Here is a 19,655-nt window from a genome sequence, read left to right as displayed (position 1 = left end):
TCACTTTTACATAATTTGTGCTCTCTCTGCCTCGCTTTTGAATTCTGCACAGTATCCTTTGGCAAATCTTATGTAAAGGCTGATATCCTAGTGATCAGACAATTCAACTAGCCATTGTTTGTTTTTCTTTCACTATTAAAAAGACATGCTAGTGTTTATTAAATATTATGAATGGCCATCCTATTTTAAATGTGTTTCTATTTAAAACTACAAAGTTAATAATCTCATAAAACTGAATGCCAAAACACAATACGAGGCACTTTCCAGTGGCCCATGTACTCCACTTTCCTAGGCATTTTGGTATATGGCACTTCAAATCATTTTCTTTTTACAAACATGGGTATGTAGCGTTTCCCATGCACTTATATGCACAGAGCTGTGGGTTTACATTTAATATATAAAGAGGCAATTCAATATAATAAAGAAAATGGGTTGGAAAATCAAGGTTGGTCTAGAATCATGAACCCGGTGTGGTGAGGGCGAGGATTCTCCACAGGTCTGGCCTGCCTACCATGGTTCAGGCTGAAGATCTACAAGCTGTGGTTGGGCTGAGTAAGCAAACAGAATCCCACAGAGAACTGTACTCTTGTACAGCAGGAACCAGGATGGCAGCAGCCGTGTGTCTGTCTAGTCCCCTCCGACAGCTGGTGACCAAAGCTGACAGTGGCTGGAGAATAGCCATCCAGGGCCCAAGGAACAGAGGAGGCTGATTCCTGAGATGTGATAAAAGGTTTAAAACAAACCCACACTATTGGCTTCAGAGAAACATGCACCACAGAGTATTATACAACCCTCGAGCTGAAGTTCCATCGAAGGCATACTTCCTGGAAGAATTCATGCAAATACAAAATTTAAGAATGTCTATTGAAGAGTCAAACTGGTTTGAGACTTTGCTTACAGTTTCTTCTATTGCTATAATACTGTACAGGACACAAAGCAAACTGAGCCTGGAGGGTGGACTTCTGTTTCTAGACATGGGCACTTGTCTTAATAATCTCAATTATTTTTCTCATGGACAAAAAGGGAAGAGGCCAGACTGGAAGGTCTTCAAGGTTCCTTCCAGGGCCATTATGTGGTTCCCTAGTTCTCAGCTTTCTAACAGCAAGGGAGCAAGGGGGTAGAAAGAAAGAAAAAGAAAATCCAGTAACCCTACAACACAGTGACTTGCGGTGCACAGTCTGGGTAGAAGATACTAATGTTCCTTCCTAGTACCCTCACCCCATCTCTTCCACAGAAGGCACCCGAGATCAGGTAACCAGTAGTGGCTGATTTAGAGTCACCACACCCTCCTATGTTCAGAGGCACCTGCTTGCCCTGAGAGCTCACCTGAGTGCCCGTTCAGCTTCGATAGGAGCATATCTTCAGTGATGTAGATACACATCTCCGGGTTGACTTCCAGCGACTCCTCAGTCATCGGTTCCAGGTCCCTGGGGTCATCAACCAGCATCTCTATTTCTGAGACACAGGCAGGGAGGAAGACATTTAATGACACAAAGGAAAACAAAGACCATAACCCACAGCCACACTACACATGTGAGGGCAGCCAGGCAGATGTTCACATTTGGAAACTCTAGGGACGTGCTCCCTTTTGAAGGACCGTTAGTGGTACAGCCTCTCCTGCCAGAGGAGAAGCTGTGTGCTCTCGCTGCCATGACCCAGGGCTCAGAGATGCTGACGGGTCACTAGCACCAGGGCAAGAACTGCTGACCCGCGCCCACCTGACCTCCCCACCTCCCACCTCCCACAGCAACTGCCTCAGAGCTGCATGAAATAAACAGAAGCCTAACATGCTGTGCGTTTTCCTTAACAGAGTTAATAGGCATTTTTCCACGAGCCCCAGATGTTATAGACCTAATGTGAAATAGAAATGGGCTTAAAAGAAGGACATGATGCTAAATCTGCCAACACAGGCTGGGATCTGTTGCTTTATCTCCGCAGAGAGTAATTTCCTAGCAGCCAGGTTCTGTATTTCTTTTATAATCCCTGTAGCTTTGGTTAAAAGGTAGAGCACTCAAGAAACACTTTGGAAATTAATACTATGTACTGGATGCATTTTTTTTTTTTTTTAAAGAGAAAGAGGAAGACATTCAGCTCTGTGGTCCTAAGCACTGACTCGCTGCTTATGGAGATGAGAAACAAGAGACCTAAGGGCTATGGGGCTTCTGTCCCCTCTACTTCACATAATCCGCCAACCCTATAGTTGCAAAGGTCCCTGACAGACACAGGCCACACAGTCAGGTCACTGGGGAGGCAACGAGACTTCTTCTCTCTCATCGTTACTTAGTCACTTCCCAGACGCCAGTTCTACAGGACCAACACGTGAATAGCCGTAGCCACAGAAGTTACCATCATCTTGCGAGTCCTCTTCCAGACGGTCTTTGCCTCCACTCTCAACCCCTGAGGTGTGGGAGCTGCCGTGGCTGGTCATGGAGCTGCAGGTCTTCAGCTTTCGATGCATGGCGCTGCCTGAACAGCCGTCTTCCGGCCCTGGGTCCCGGGGCTTAGTGTCTGCCTCGATGCCTGAGGTGTGGGAGCTGCTGTGGCTGGCTGTGGAGTGGCGGGACAAGCGCTTATGCTTCGCGCTGCCAGCGCTGCTGCCACTGGCACGGGATCGCTTTTCCAGCGGGTCCATGTCAAGGTCCAGGTTGTCGCTGATGTAGGATTCCCGGTACTGCTTTTTCTCTGTGTGGGAGAACACAGCTCAGCGGCATACTCAACCAAGCCAGATCCTGAACTGTGTCAGGCTGAGATCAAGGGCAGCCTCTCTGAATCTAGTTTCTGAGGAATTCTGGGAACTAGAGCTTGGCACAGAACACTACACAAGGAATAAACACCAGAGCAGCAGCCCTGAGTGGGAATGGAGGTAGACTTTAAAATGATGCCTCAAATACAGAGTGCCATGGCATGCCCCGTCCTGTTCACTGTACCCGTCCACCGTGATAGTTCAAAACAGAGCACCTAACACCTTGCCAAGCAAGGTGACATTGCATGACAGCCACAGCAGGCTTCTGCACTCTGTAAGGCTGTCAGATAATAGCATGTTAAACATCACGATCTGGTCCTCCACAGACAATTCTAGAAACAGCTAATGAACGCTTTGTCAGTAATGCTGACCGCTGTCCACGTGACATGCCCACTTGTTCAGTTTGGCTCCTGCTGCCCTTCGCTGCTAAACAAACAAGACCAAGTTGCTCAGGACATTTCTTTCAAAGATTCTACAACTTAGCTCTTCAAAAGTAATCCAAGACTTGCTTTCTCTAGTTCGGCCAAACAATGAGGCCAATATCTACTGTGGTTGTCATTATTGGTCTGATGGGTAAAGATCCTCAGATTTAACAGATCAGTGTTTGTTGATACGTCAAAGTCAGACCCCAGAAAGCCAGACATTAGGAGCCCTTTTAGCAAATACGGAGCTAAACACACGCGAAGTTAGAGTCTCAGCTGAATGGTGGTGGTGGGGGACTGTGCTCAGAGCGGAATGCCCATGTCTCAGGAGAGAAACATTTCAGAGAAACACTACTGATCCTCCTCATCTCACTACTGACGAGAAAGCACGGAAGACCAGTGCAAAGGACAGAGTATATCTGAGGAACATTACATTGGTGTAATTTTAGACTAGCAGCCTGGCTGGAATCTCGGGGGTCTGTTAATGGACATACTTGCGCTGCTTCTTGGCTAAGCAGTATGTCTGCACACAGTCCTGAATCTGCATCTCCTCTGGCTCTCCAGAGGAAAATGGAGAAAGAACAGAGGTCTGGGAGATGCAGCCCCAGCTCCTTCTGATCACAAGAGCCCATGGCCAGATCATCAGGATACCCATGTCCTCTATAGAGCATATGTTGGAATATAATGTGGTAAGTGTGGCTTCTTCTGGGACCCAAGGATGTTCTAATAATTTCAGTTTCCTTCTCCTCTCACTCCCATGACAAAAATTCTTGTGACTATGTTCTATGAAAATGGTGAAACAGTAGTATCTTAGAAAGCTACATAGCAACGAAATTTAAGAACACTCATTCTTTTTGTACTCAACTAACGCCATAAAAGGGCTTTTCTGGTAAAATAATCCACAAATAACACGTGGACTAGTGGATCTGCATCAAAGGTAGCTCAGTGAAAATTGGTGTGACGATGTCTTCAGATCTGAAGATCAACAAACTTATTTTCCTTGTAAGAATCCTGCCGCTATCATTAACTCAAGCTCAACCAAATGAGCACTCCTCACCCCTACTGTGCTCTGAGTGTCCCCCCTCAGTCTCAGGTTGATATTTCATTAGTGTTGTGACAGCGTGAGATGTGGGGCTGCTCAGAGGTGACGAGGCTGTGAGAACTCTGTCCTTACTCATGGACAAACGTTGCTGTGGGAGTGGCCTCCTATGTCTCCTGTGCCTACTCCTTGCCCTTCAGATGGTGATGCATCAGGAAGTCCCTGACAGGTGCCCAGCCTTGTTTTGGACTTTCCAGACATCCTCTCTGCATCAGCAGCCTGGGGTGTTCTATTATGGCAGCAGAGCGAACAGACATTTAAGTTCACTCTATGTGCTTCCAACACACTAAGGAGATGATGGCCTGGCCTCTAAAAGCTCAGCATCTTTCACAACTTTACCTCAGCAGGGAAGATGAGACTCTCAAGGGTTCCCCTCAAGGTCATCTGCATTACTTAATGCTTTGGGTTGAGACTCGATGGGACAGATGAACCTTTTAAGATGCCACGGTGGCCATTTAGCTACGAGGCACCTTTGGAAAACCTTGGGCTCTGTACTTGGTTGGCTCATCTATTCTCACAGGCTCCCTCTTGGTACATTTGTCCTCCAGTGGATTCCTCTTAGTATTCATGTCAGCCCAGAGGTGAGTCAACCTGGGAAAATGGGCAGTCTGCGGCAGAAGCCAGCACACCTCATGGTGCACCAGCTCTAGCCACAGTAGAGTCACAGTGGCAGACGGCAGGCAGTGAGTGATTCACTTTCTCATCACTGTACAGTCAGGTGCACACACATCTGGCCACGTCTGTCTGGCTTTAGAGAAGTTGATCAGATGCACGTCTTCCGTAGGATTGCTTTGTTAGATAGAGGAAGGACAGCCCTTGCTTTCCAAGGGAGCATTGGTCAGCACTTGTTTCATACATAGACCTAAAGGAGCCACTGTGTCCCAGGGCCCAGGCAGACATTCCATCTCTAATCTGATTACTGTGACAATGACCACAATAAGATTTTTTGGAGCAAACTGAAAACCGTTCTAAGCAAATATTCGACACGGCATTTGGGGATGGGAAGCTGGTGTTTACTAATTGGAGGAGGCCCAGGGCGCCATAACTGATGAGCAAGATAGAAACTGCTAAACTCAAGTCTGCAGTCTGAGGCCCCAACATGGGCTCCTCCCTTGCATAGCTTGCCTCTTCTCAGAAACAGTGCTAGGACCTCAAACAAAACTTTCGGGTCCAATGCATCTCCTCAAAGCCATAGACAGGGCTTAGGGCAAAGTTTTTGGATGGAAAAGGCCTTCTTCATTGTTATTAGTATAGGGTCAGCTTGAGGGTCTCCCTGCTGTCAACCAGAAAAGCCACAGTCTATTTTCACCCTCTCTTGGGGCTAAGGAAAGCATCACATTGGGAGGAACTGCAGCTTCCTGCAGACAGCAACACCAGCTGCAGACACTCTGATACAGAAGAAGGCTTCCATCTTAGCCCAGTGCAAGCTTTTCAAGACACGTGAGGTGGAGGAGCTGCTTAGTCAGTGGCCTAAAGGACTGCACACTGAATGCAACCTGGTCTCAAGTTCTGGTCCAAGTCTCTAACAACCCCATGCTGCTTAAAACTTCCTGTTCCTGCTGGTGGAGCAAGAGGCCAGCAGAGGCAGCTGGGCATGGCGGCGCACACCTTTAATCCCAGCCCTCAGAAGGCAGAGGCAGGCCTGGTCTACAATGACAATACATGACAGACAGGGCTACACAGGGAAATTCTGCCTCAGACAAAGAGGCTAGCGGACGAAAGGCACCCTTTGCTTTCTCCATGTGGGACTGGGACCCACGCTGTCACCACACCCATCTCACCTTCATTTTCCTCCTGCTTGCGGAGGTGACGCAGGACGGGCTGCAGGTTCATGTAGAGGCGGTGGCTGTTGCTCAGCAGCTGCAGGAGATGCCGGGAGCGCGTGGGACACCCTGTGTAGTAGACCAGCTTCCTGGCAGAAGGAAGGCCATCTGGCAAAATCTCAAACTTCTTGCCCTGTGGAGGAAAAGTGCAGATCAGGCTATGGCAGAAAACTGTCCGGTGGCCAAAGTCCCCTTCATTTTTAAAGTAAGATTCTTACAGATGTATGAAACTGAACTGACCATCCTCTGAGGGATGTTTCCTCATCAGAACGGTCAAAAGGAAACCAAACTCAGGGTGGGATCTACCCAAGGTCTCTGGGAAACCCCGATAGTGGGATGGGTTGGGTGTGTTCATCATCTTTGTCCTAGCACAAGAGATTCCTCCAGATGTAACTCCAACACCTTAATGTAGCAAATAAGGAACGGAGCTGAGGCAAAGCGCCAGGGGACCCTGGTTCACAAGCAGGCTATGTGTACGCTTTAGAACCATGGGTTCTTCAACTTACTGGACCCCGCTGCTGGGATGGCAGAATGAAACTGAGTCACCAGCTCAAGGTCACACTGTAGACTGCGCTGGGAAACTTGTGAAAATAGGTTCCTGTCTCCAGGCTAGAACCTTGGAATCCAAAATCCCTTGAGGAAGGGAACGAGGTTGAGAGATCTGCCATCCTCAACAAAATCTTTAAGAGTGACGTGGTGAATTTCAGGGGTTTCTGCTCATGGTACCCTAGTGAGTCTTAATATCACTTCTGATTCTGGGCATGAAGGGGACAAGTGGGGTCATGATTTTCAGCTTTTTGTTTTGTTTTGTTTGATTTTCAAACAGTTCTGGAAAAGGTCCAGACCATGACAGCCCCAGTGCGGAGTGGGCAGAACATGCTCGGGTTAACATGAGTGAGGCCAGAGCAGACAGTGCCCAAGGAATTATGTAGAGTTGGGCCTTCTGACTGGAAGGCCATGAGGAGCCAGTGTAATGCCAACAAGGCAAGGTGGGCCTTCACCTGCACAGGCCCTTGGTCTACAGGAGGAATGTGTGTCCTGGTCTCCTTTTCTCAGCTGCTTAAGGGGTGAGGAGACTTGTGGATTTCAATGACCTCCAAACAGACACACATGATGGTGACGGATCTCTGCATGCTACCACAGTGAACACGACTGTCAGAGTAGGAGCCAAGAACTGGCTCTCAGACCCGCTTCATCCTCAAGGTCCTGAAGATGAAGCGCTTCCTTCCCATTGCTCAGGGCTGACCACTGAGGCCAATGGCAAGGTGAATGTTAATAGACCGACATCAACAGGGACATCATTTTATTTCATTTTTATTCTTCACTGACTGCATCTAAGAAATGTCTGAGGCTGCCGGCCAGCCCCCATGCTGACTCATTTACCCCGTGTGCCAACATGCCTTCTACTGTGAACTTTCACATGGTTCTATTTGATCGATTTACCTTGTATTTTCCCTTCGCTCCCCCTCCCTGCAATGCCAGGTACTTAAGGCAGTGACAGGCCCTGGACACACAGGTTATAGTCTTTGATTTTAATTTGCTACTGACATAAATCACTCTGGTTATGAGAATATTTGAGGAAGCAAACTGTTGTTGGCTTTTCAACATTTATTTATTTTGTATATGCTGGAGTGTGTGTGTGCAAGCCACTTTGTATACTGGGGGCAGGTCAGAGACAGCCTTGTAAGTCCTAGGGATTCAACCTAGGCTGCCAAGTTTGGCTGCAAACCCACCACACTGAGTGTGTGCCCCTAGCTTTGACTTAAAAACAAAACAAAGCACCACCCCAACCCCTTTCAAATAAACAAACTATGTTTGCTTTTGGACACAGTATTTTTCAAAGTGGACCCCCCCCCAAATTCTCAAAATCAACCTATGAGACTTGTTCCTTCCTCCCCCTGTACCCCTCCTAAGTTACTTTACACTCACCACAAACACCAACTTCCCAACATTTGTCCAGGGGAAATCATACAGCAATTCCTTCTCCTCTTCTAGATTCTGTAGAAAGAATTTAGGTATACAAGGAATTAAGGGGAAACAGGAAAGATATCCTAAAACTGCCTTGACTTATAACAAACTAAAATTCAGTACTTGAAGTCTGAAGGAGCCCTCAGCCCTTTATCAGAGAAGGGCAGACAGGAATTAAGATCAGCAATAACAGCCTGCAGCTCCTGTGGACTGCACGCACTGGCCTTCCGAAGGCATCTTTCCCTCTGCTCTACAAGGTTAAATCTGAGGTCCAAAAGACTCAGACACGCAGCAAACGGGAAGGGAATGAGGCTTCCGGGATTGGATATTTTTCCCACAGTGAAGATAAGACATCTTTATAGCTTCCTCACAGAGAGCTCCTCCTCCTAAGCCCTGACATACGGCTAAAGGATAACACTGCCCCAAGGGAGATGGTCCCTGCCATCCATTTATGGGACAATGTGTATGTCAGACAACTATAATGGACACAGAAGTACCTGGGTAGGCACTTCTTAAGGTAGGAGAGACGAACACTGAAATTCACAAGACCCAATGTCTGTGAGTGTCAAGTCTGGGCTGATCTTCTGCCCTGCATTTTCTGCTAAGGGGACTGACTACTGTCAAGGCAGGTAGAGCCCCTCCTTCCACAGACTTAGGTCACCCACCACTGTGCTGACAAAAGGAAAAGAGGACTGAGCCTTGGGGGTCACACAGGCATTCTCTGAAGACCTGTAGCAAGATCTGCTCAACACCATTTGATACAAACCTGAAAAATCTGTATTCCTCGCATGGTCAGTCCCAGGGTCAGTGAACCTTCAACCTCCCTTTTGTCCTGACAGAATAAAGTTTCATGAAAAAGTCATTTTTTCCTTCTATAATAAGCAATTGAACAATGAAGAAACAAAAAGACACATTTCAGAATGGGAAGGATTTTTTCTTTTAAAGTTAAAATAACTGCTCAAATTGTTCTACAGCCTTTGTTTCCTGCAAGACTTAAGAAAATCTTGAGTACTACTAAACTAACTTTATCCTTTCCTTTTGACTCCTTAGATTCAGGTTTAGAGTTCTGTGCTGTATGCACACTCTGAGACTATTCTAGGTACTCATACCTCTGAGAACTCCAGGACACAGGCACTGCGTGCTGCCTTCTGCCGCTTGATTGTTCTCACCTTCCACTTCGTGCTTAATTAATAATGTGAGGATGTTAGACTATCAGGACAATGGTCTAGTCACCGTCTGAGACACACCTGACTTTACAGGTTCCAAATCGAATAACTTTCCCAGCTCCCTATCTGTGATTCAAAAGGGAGACAGGTGGCTAAACACTTAAGGCTGTCCCTCAAAAGCCTTTTATTGTTAATTTTCAAATACTTACTGATACGACACTCAGTCTAATACTGTGTATGCATGTGTGTATATAAACTATAAAATTTAAACACTTTAATTATAAAAAATGTTACAATTAAAAATGTGCTTATATTTGGACAATCTTTAAGGACTTATGTGTAATAAGTAAGGCATGAAGCTTTAAAGGTTACTAGTACATTTTTTACCAGATATCTTAAGACAATAAGTGAATATTATCCACTCTTTATTAAGTTCAAAGATGGTTAGGCTTATCTTATATGGCTGTGTATTTTGCCTGTGTATGTATGTGCACCCCATGTTCACTTAGGTCTGGCAGAAGCTGGAAAGGGTGTCAGATGCCCTGGAACTATGTGGGTGGCAGGTATATAACCTGTGTCCTATGAAAATGCAACAAGTCCCCAAAGCACTGAGTCACCTCTCCAGCCCTTAGATCTTTATTAAGTTTAAAGCCAGTTCGCTCAGGATCATAGGAAGAAGTATTAGAAAACGTGGTCTTGCTTGGCATAGAGAGAAGAAACTCGCCTGTCTCTAGCTGGGACTACTACTTCACACCTAATCGGCTCCAACCACACATCGCCTCAGGTCAGGTTCCCTCCTGTGCCCATGCTTTCTGAAATAAGACTGGGTCCAAGACACTGCTGCTGTTCATGTGTGAGCCACACAGACGTGTTTCTTTCAGAATGTTCTGCCTTTCCCTTTATAAGCTGCCCCGATATGAGGCAGACGTAATGGCTTGAATTCTCCAAGTGGGAGGTGTCTGTAGGTAGCAGTAACTCATCGCCCCGCTTCAGTTACAGCCTTTTGTTAAATGTCTTTTTAAAGCAGACAAGACATTTTCTATGCAATGCAGAACCATACACTCAGCAAATTGTCTTTTTTCAAAAAGATTATGTTGTATATATCAACTTTCTTGAAAGATTAATTTCTTACCAGGTCTCTTGAAGCGAGCAAGCTTCCCCAGCAAATAAGGCAAAAGCAGCAGTGCTGACTGAACACTTGCTGGTGCCACAGGTGCCCCGCCTCTGTTTCAGGACTGTGAGTTACTGCACGGACACTCTGGTCTTCACAGTGCAGTGTCTCCCTTCCTCAAGAGATGGCCCATGACCAGTACAGCTGCCCAGATCCTCATGGCCTCTAACTGACATCCCATCCCAAGGCCAAACTCTGAACAGTGTACCATTTATATTTCTAATACGCTTCAGAATAGGAGCCGATTGTCCCAGATGGTACTTATTGGAATTTCCTCATATAATGTGTGCTGTCACAATGAAATATCTCAGAAAAAGGGAGTCAGCCCTTTAGGAACTTAGCGATCTATGGGAACTCCATATGCCTTCCTAGGATAGAGAGGCAGTAACTGTGAGGGAGTAGGAGTGTGTTGAGCTTTGGAACCAGCCAGGAAGATTACATTTAGCAAAATGATTACCCAGCAATATGACCAAACATATTCTCCCTGCCCCCATAATGGTCCATTTATAGTAACTCATCATAAGGGGTGCGGTGGGGCCGACTAATAAATCAGCAAAATTCCTTGCTGAGCATCATGTCTGACATGTGGCAGGTACCCTTTTAAGTATGGTTCACTGATCCATTCCTAAGGAGTAGGTAGGTCCCAGTGCGCTATGAGAAATCGGAAGCACAGAGATGTTAAATGCTTTCCTAGGGTCACACAGTGAAGAGCCAAACTGGGATTCCTCTCACAGTTAGACCCACTAACCATGTTTTAAGAACTTCATCCCACTGAGTTTGCAAATACACCTTGAGTGTTTGGAAGAATCCAGTTCTAGTCAGGAATGACCCTTGTGAGGATAGGGAAGATATAGGAGAGGAGCAGGGAAGGGTCAGAGCACACTGAAGCACACATGAGTGTGCTGAGCATCCCCGAAATGTTCTTCTGTGGAAAATGAGGCTTGGGATACATAGGATGCAAAGAGAATATGGAGCTCCCGAGTCTGTGCAGCGCTTAACTGATACACACAAACGTTGTCACCCAGGAACCTGGGCTGAATCTACATTTCTGCCACTTGGTTTTGCAACCTTAATGAATTATTTAACTTTAAGCCTCAAGTTTCCTGGCCTATAAACACTTCTTACACAGTGGTGGGAGTTTGAAGAAAAAAGGAGGTATGTGGTGCTCTGTCTGCACTGGGGGCTGTGGGAGTGTTCCCATAATTAAAGGAATACAATAAGGGCGGGGCTTCCACGGAGGAATACCACAATAATACTCACCAAACAGCCTGCAAGGGTACTCTTACAGGCAGAAAAAGAACTACAGCATAATCCCCGAAAAGCCAGATTCACGATCATAGCCTTTCATTTCCACACACCACAAACATTTAAGAATCCTACATGCTGCTTGCAGGCTAGATCCTGGCCTGACACGTAAAACCAAGGGCAGGCCAAAAGAACTTTCCACAACTTGTTATACGAGGAAAGCACAGCTCTCAGGTGAGCTGATACCCCGCTCAGGAAGGAGTACACCCCAGGGCTGGGCCGTGGACTTTCTTACCTTGTACAGTCTGTAGTAATGAATGGCGACATCATCCAGTCGGACGGCCTCCTTGATGTACTTCAGATGTGCCTCAGAGGCTGTCAGTGCGAACTGGTCTTTGTGCATGTTTGGAATGTGCTTCAGGATATAGTCCTTTCCCCTCTTGGAAACAACCTGTTGGAACACCGTGCCCCCCAAATGACAAGAAGATGAGAAGCTAAAATAGGCCGCATAAGACTGGATAATTTTCATTCGGGAATCTAATTTTATCCTATCTCCACTATCTTCTCAGGCTACTGGGCGGGAACAGTTAATATTACAAGATACAATGTCCGCTTGGTAGGCAAAAAAGAAAAAAAAAAAAACCCTAATTGGGAAAAACAGATTGTTTTAAAAAGTCAACAATGTGGGTAAAAGTCCCACGCAAACTGGAGGAATTTCACACAACTTCATGGATTATACTCTTAAATAATGGTACCGTGTTTTTCACGTGTAAGAGAACACGTGCTAGACTGGGGTCCCATTAACTCTCACAACCCCACACACAGAACATGAGACTGTAAGCTTTCATCTGGGAAAAGGTGGATAAAAGGAGCAGGAAGGATTCTTTGGAACACTGGTTCTCACACGAGTCCAGGGACTCTACTTGAAAACATAGGAAGAATTCAACATGCCCTGAGATTTGCTAAGGCTTAGATTCAAGTTGTATCTACAGAGCTTTCACACTCAACACCTTCACGCTGACTTCAGAAGGATCTCACTTGGAAGAAAACCAACAGTGACAAAATGGGGACTAAGCAGGGTGACAGGAAATGGAGTGGTCACATCAGAGTAAGTAGGATGTGGAGGAGGCACAGTGCCAAGCTCAGTCCATGTGATGCCAGGTTCTGGGCAACTGGGCCTATGGCAGCCTCCAGCTCTCTGATACCAGGGATACAGAGGTAGGGTACTTCTGGGGAGGTGGGGGAAAGGAGTGTGATTTGGGGGTGTTATAAGTTTGTGGAACTAAGGAATGAGTAGCCACCTCACTGTACAGTGTAGACATATTTACAAGTTACCTGTATATTGTGAAGGTGGGCACAGAAAACTGCGATTGGGATGAAATCTCCCTGGACTAAATGGCTAAGTGCCAAGTGCAGCCGAAAAATTCAACAAAAGGAGAGAAAAGCATCTACTAAGTCAGGCAATATAGAGGTCACCAATGACTTTAGAGATATCATGTGCTAGGCTGAGGGGAAGCAGATGGGCGGAAGAGGACTGAGGAACACACACGGGAAGGAAGCTGCTGGAAAGTCAAACACATTTGGCTTATCTTTTGGGAAGACAGCTAGGCAGTTCTGCTCTGTGGATGCAGGCTGTTCTGTGAACATCAGCTGTGGGAAGGGGAGCCTGAGCCAGAGCTCGGGACACAGAAGAGGGACATGGCAGCCTGCAGGAAGACTGGCAACCCAACAGGTTAGGGAGCACGTGTGTGAGGCCATTCCTGCCAGAATGACCTACATCTATCTTCTCACGACAGAAGGGGATGGCTCCTCGCCTGGCAGGGAAGGACACACAGGTCAGAGCCAAAAGTTGATTTAGATTGTCTTCTCAGCCCATTAAAACTGTGAATGATCTCATCTCTTGAGAAGTAATCATTTTTCCTCAAAGGGGGAAAATGCATTTCACCAGGAGAGTTGAGATGATCACTGCACACCCCAGTCCCTGTACCCGGGAGGTGGAAGCCGGTGGATCTCTGAGTTCAAGGTCAGTCTGATCTACAAAGTGAGCTCCAGGACAACCAGGGTGACACAGAGAAAACCTGTTTCAAAAACCTCAAAGAATGTCACTGCTATGCACATTCCAACACGGGGCGGGGAAAGCATAAGTTCTTCCACATTTAAGACAGCCACTAGTGAAGACTCCCTGCCTCCCTCCTGATTGGAAGGAAGAGAGCCTGATCTCTTGAAAATGCAGGCTCTTCTCTTGAGGCCTGTGCATCTGAATGGGCAGGGAGGAGAATCCAGACAGTACCTACCCACGCCGGGAAGTAAGCCTCTGGCTCGAAGTAGTCTTTATGGTGCACTTTCCTTTTGAAGTTCCCGAGGTCAGCTTGCAGTGCAAAGGCTGCCAGCAGGAAGTAGGCCTCCTCTCTGAGCACACACTGAGAGTGCAGCACCTGTTTCCTTAGGTGCCAGTAATAATAGTATCTTGCGATTCGGTCACTAAAAAAATACCGGAAAACAGCGGTCATGTTTTGGTGCAATGGTACACGCACGTGTCAACAGAACTCAAATCCTATCTGCATCCAAAGGCAGAGGCCCCTGGCTTCTGCTCCCCGTGTCCATCACACTGAGGAGGAAAGGCCCAGAGCTGGAACCAGATCACCACCTCAGGAGGCTCCAGGGGCAGAAGGCTCAGATGCCAGAAACATATCCTAATATGTTTGGCTCATCCAAAGAAAAGGCAGCTCGGAAGGGTACTTCTCCAATAAGGCACACATGTCACAGACACATCTGGAGGCTGGGCGCTCACAGTCTGTATATCATATCGATGCTGTGTTTATCTCTCACTCAGTGGGAACAAACCGAGGGGCAAGCCTGGCCTTCCTGTTTGATGGCCCTGTATTGTTCCCTTCCTTAGCACATCACAAATTCTCTACAGCACTTCAAATGTTTGTAGAAGAGCATCTGCGCACCAGTGGCTTGTTATTTTCCTGCCGTTCTGAGGATGGAAGAACTAACGCTTTCCTTAAACATGCCTGTTCTACAGGCCAAGGATGCTGCTTTATGGAGTGTTTTCACAGGCACATGCCATGACAACCACAATGCTCCCCACATAAGGAAATACTAATAGTGCAGGCTCTAATCCAGTCCACTGAGTAGGTAAAGAGGCAGTGCTGGCAGGGGTGAGTGGGTCACAGGACATCTAGTCAAGTCGAAAGAAATGTTCATAGGCAGACAGGATCTGTTCTATAATGAAGGAAAATGCTTTCAGTGAGGTCCCTGGCCTCATTGCTCTCAGGCTGTTTACCTGAGGTCACAGCTCACTGGCAGATGATAACGGAAGCACATGGGCCTATTTTAACCAAGACCAGGGCTAAGAAGGAAGAGCTTAAAGATAAAGCATCTATGTAATTCCTTTCCCACGAATAGGGCACTATTCTAAGGCTCACTGCATGCTGTGGATGGTTCATGGCGGGGCGAGTGTGAGGTGCAAAGATAAAGAGTTAATATTCTTTAGCCTTTGGGGTTCATTCGTGGCCAAATCATATATTTTCCTTCTTCACAGAGCATTCCATCCCTACCACGTAGAGTGGGTGTGCACTATATACAAGCTGAGGCCAACTAATGACATTTTTTTAGGCTTTAGAAATCTTCTCTATGTACTAATCGTCCTTACTCTTACTCCGTATTTGCTGATGACAGAAAATATCAAATGCTAGTTTTTCAGAACATCAGCCCAGTATATTTTTTCTTTCATATCAAGATTTCTCAAAGTTTAAAAGTAAAAAGAAACAAGCTCATGTTTCCCGTAGTTTCTGTCAGCTGAAAATGTGACCCCTAGCACCGAATCATACACCACAGAAAGGTTCAAAACCAGCTAATTCTAATTTACACTATGACTGATCATCTGTTTCCAAGAAAAACTCTGTCCCCGCCCTCAGCTTGCACCCTTGATTCCACAGGAAGGCCCTCCAGGCTCACTCTCAGGTTTCTTTATTGCTGTTTTTACAAGAAAGGGTTTCTCTGTGTAGCCCTGGCTGTCCTGGAACTCACTCTGTAGAACAGGCTGTCCTCAGAGATCTGCCTGTCTCTGCCTCCTGAGTGCTGGGATTAAAGATACATGCTTATTCTTGATTTTTAAACCAGTGATTAAGAGTGTAAGCAAGACCTCAAGTGCGGGAAACCAGGCTAATAGAAAACTAAGGAGCTTGAGAGTTTGTGGCCCTGCCCCACTTGGAAAAGAATATAGTCATATTTAATAAATCTCTTTTGAAAACAATGACAGTTCCTTTGGGTTGAAAGTGAAGCTGAGCCAGTGGCATTAACATTTTCACCCTCAATCTACCATTTACTTAGCAACACTCAGTAACCAATGTGCCTCTGGGGTGTCAGGCACTAAGAATACAAGAATGTGAAAAAACAAGCAAAAACCCCAACTACTTCGGTTGCAGAGTTTACGTTCTAACAGGCAGAAGGAAGCATTTGGTGTGTTGTGTCCATGCTCTGGAGGGCAGCTAGGCTTGTGGCGTTCTTCATACCTGATCAGCCTTCCATTCTCCACATAGTACTGCACCCGGAAATGGATGATCATGGGAGGCCCAAACTGGTCGATACCCTAGGACAGAGACATGCAGCAAGCCGTGTTTAGTTATCTCCAACATACGCTTCAAAGACAACCACACCACCATCACGTGCAAGACACATTTCCAAATACAGACAGGCTCGTCTGCTTGTAACACGGGGCTGTAGTAGTTGTCCTACACAGACACAGGTCCACACCCAACCAAGAAGTCACACCATAAAGCAGGGCACCATCCCTCTCCGGATTCTCATTCCTGCGCTGCCAATGGCAACATAAGGGAAGATAAAAATAAATGTCATGGAAATTTCTAGCTGAGAGCCGGCTCCTGGCCCAGCTCTGTCCCCTGTGGTGACCATTTGCTCCCCATTACAAATGCTCTCTTGTTCCCTCAGCATTCTGCACAGCACATTCTAATACACTGCTTGTTTACTTAAATGTTGGAGGCTTTCCTCTGCAGCTGGCTTTGAAGTCACCTTCTGCTTAGCCCAAGAATCCTGCACTGCTATGGGGGTCCCCTGCACTGCTATGGGGGTCCCCTGCACTGCTATGGGGGTCCCCTGCACTGCTATGGGGGTTCTGGGATTAGACAAGGTTTCATTCCTGACTCACTAGGTGATGGTGGAAACTACAGGGCCTACCCTGTGCTCTCCCCACCCCCAAGAACCAATGTTAACTATATAAAGACTCCATGGCACTGAGTAAAACTAAAATGGCTACAATGCAAGAACCATAAAAAATCAAATTTAAAAATTATTAAAAACTCCTACAAGTTTTGACAACACTGCCACAGGAGAAAAGCAGATACTCTCTCCTGCTTTTCACTTTAAGGCGCTACCCCATGATTATGGAAATAGTTACCTATGGGTTTATGCTGTCAGGTATTCACATCTGATCCACAAGGCATTTCAGCACCTACCATTCATTTTCCCTTTTCAATCTCTACTGGATGAATTATTGCCTGTGATTCTGTATTCTAATTTGACAGCTAAAATACACATTTCTAAAGAATAAAAAGAATGTTGTGTATAAATGTAATCTCACCCAAGTGACTTCGTATTGCCGTACCTTGCTGGCCTCCTTTTTCCATTCTTTCGGACAATACTTATAAAGCTTTTGTGACAATTCCATATATACATGTTCATTATCTGCACATTAAAAAAAAGAGAAAGATAAGATGCTAAAGAGAAAAGATTGGTTTCAAAAAAACAAACAAACAAACAAACAAAAAAAAAAAAAAAAAAAACCCCAAAACTATTCAAAGCTTCAATTCCAAAACCCAGCCTCTGATCTAAGAATGTGGCGTAAGGGCACAAAAAGACCTGGACACAAGCTGGACTTTACCAAGTTGATGGCTTCTTTTGCTTCTGCCACAAAGACTCAAGATTCTGGAGGATGCAATGCTTAGAAGAAACGTGGTTTCTAACAAATATGTGCTTAGCTTCCAGGATCTTTTTTTAAAAAGATTTATTTACAAGTACAATATACTGTAGCTGTCTTCAGACAGACCAGAAGAGCGCATCATATTACAGATGGTTGTGAGCCACCATGTGGTTACTGGGATTTGAACTCAGGACCTCTGGACAAGCAGTCAGTGCTTTTAACTGCTGAGCCATCTCTTAGGATCTTTAGAAACCACTGAGCATCCATTCCGGTGGACACACAGCTTTGAGAAACACTTCGGCTTCATGGAGAGAAAAACTCTTCTCGTGGGTGCAAAATGCTGACACGGCAGCACTGTGTCCCTTTCTGAAGAGTCGGCTTTTAAAACATTCGCTATGTGTTCCCTACACCAGGGCACGAGCTTGCCAGGATGACAAACCGTCCCTGGGTCTGCCTTTGGGATCTACCCTATCAAAAGAGAAAAGTCTTGTGGAAAAAAAAGATTTGACACCAAGCAATCCCTCAAGTGGGGCTGGGGTGGTGACCTGCTTTTAAAGTGAACAGAAAATCTGTCCACTGGAACTCACATAAAGTGAGTGGGGCATAAAAAAATGAGCCAGTCCAAGCACTTTTTTTTTTTTTTTTTCATTTTTCTTGGAGGGATTTTTTTTTTTTTTTTTGGCAAAGACTTATTTCATAAGAGAAGTCCTTGGTATTCCGATCTTGTACAGGGTTTTAATTAATACACATACATCAGTTATTTTTTTCCCTCCATCATGAAGGTGACACCTTCTGGATGTTCCACAATTCACAATGAAGGGATGTACACCACACTCATTCCAGGAAGGTGTGAGGTTACTCCACAGTGAAACCCTGGATGAACACTGGCTTTGCCCGGAAGACGCCATGGGTAAAGTAATGCTGTTCTGTCTATAAGTGGGTTGTTCTGGCCTCTTAACACAGAGGAAGGGACAAGACATCCCAAAGATGAGAGAAGGAATGATCCACTCAGCCCAGCTCTCGGGTCGCTTTCACTGACTGAACATGACGGTGTGTGGTTTGAACCCTTGTTGGAAGCAGCAGAATGATGACCGGAAGGGAGACTGATCAGAGGAGCACACGCTGAGGGACATAGCCCATCTGTGACTACGGTCCTTGGAAAATCCTAAAGACTACTTAGCATTAGTGCATGGGCTTCCTGATTGTAATGCTGCCACCATGGTTACGTGGAAGGTGTTGCTGGTCTCAAGTGTGGAGAGATGGGAAACAGGCAGGTGGGTCACAGATGGAGGGAGAAATGCTGGAGTTAAAACCTAAGGAGAATCTTATTGTCTTCTTGGAACTTTGAAATTATTTCAATACAAGACTGAAAGAATTGGGCAGGCATTGTGATTCTTGGTATTTAGAGGGATTGTATAAAGAGTGTTAGACTGGCTGAATCTTAAAATGTCAACGTTCAAAGTTACTGAAGAGTTACATTCTTTCCAGCTATTACATAGGCAGTGACAATTTCAGTCACCAATTTAAAATGGTATGAGTGGCTTCGGGCAGTAAAGCCATCCTTCATGCCCTGATGGTAGATACATGCTGTACATCTGTCCAAAGACAAACACCAGCAGAGAAGCCAAGAGGGGACTCTGGGCCACACAGTGTCAGTGTAGGCTCTGCCAGGTTGGGGCTGACAGTGGAGAAGATATTCTTGCATGTGCATGGCATTCTGAAACTCTATACTTCCTGCTCACCTGCCTGGGAATCCAAAACCACACTCACAAAACAAAACCTGTGAGGCAAATTCTCAAGTACACTGGCTCGATAGCAGCTTCTGACAGCGAGAGAAGTCTGGTGGCATGTCTGGTGGGGACTGCTAGCCAGCAGTAGAACCAGAATCTGAACCAGGTCACCTGACTGCTGTCCCAACACTCTCCTGTGAAGAGCATCTTAAAGCTCTTGTTTGGAAACCGAAGGAAGCTATGAACTGTTTCTTGGACTGACTTGCTGAACCACAGAGATCAACAGTGTGGTTGCAGATGCAGAAGAAAGACACAGCAAGAGTCACTTGGAATTTGGAAGGCAG

At 46.0% G+C, this 19,655-nt stretch overlaps 1 protein-coding gene across 2 annotated transcripts in view; it reads right to left on the bottom strand.

Moving 5' to 3' along the window:
* The window catches only part of FRMD6 (FERM domain containing 6), a 73,927-nt gene that overhangs the window by 6,099 nt on the left and 48,173 nt on the right, over positions 1–19,655 (bottom strand). Inside the window, exons 4-12 of one of the 2 annotated variants that reach the window (XM_080942573.1) lie at positions 17,267–17,346; positions 16,158–16,234; positions 13,932–14,118; positions 11,933–12,088; positions 8,822–8,887; positions 8,017–8,085; positions 6,046–6,220; positions 2,347–2,682; positions 1,327–1,455 (exon numbers count right to left, since the gene is read on the bottom strand). In XM_080942573.1, coding sequence (XP_080798699.1) covers positions 1,327–1,455; positions 2,347–2,682; positions 6,046–6,220; positions 8,017–8,085; positions 8,822–8,887; positions 11,933–12,088; positions 13,932–14,118; positions 16,158–16,234; positions 17,267–17,346 — 1,275 coding nt within the window. Of the gene's footprint in view, positions 1–1,326; positions 1,456–2,346; positions 2,683–6,045; positions 6,221–8,016; positions 8,086–8,821; positions 8,888–11,932; positions 12,089–13,931; positions 14,119–16,157; positions 16,235–17,242; positions 17,347–19,655 lie in introns of both variants that reach the window. The other variant, XM_080942572.1, reaches the window with a different exon arrangement.

The sequence above is a fragment of the Micromys minutus genome (assembly GCF_963924665.1).
Source record: "Micromys minutus genome assembly, chromosome: 1".
In the NCBI taxonomy this organism is placed as follows: domain Eukaryota; kingdom Metazoa; phylum Chordata; class Mammalia; order Rodentia; family Muridae; genus Micromys; species Micromys minutus.
This window is presented reverse-complemented; position numbering and strand designations above follow the sequence as displayed.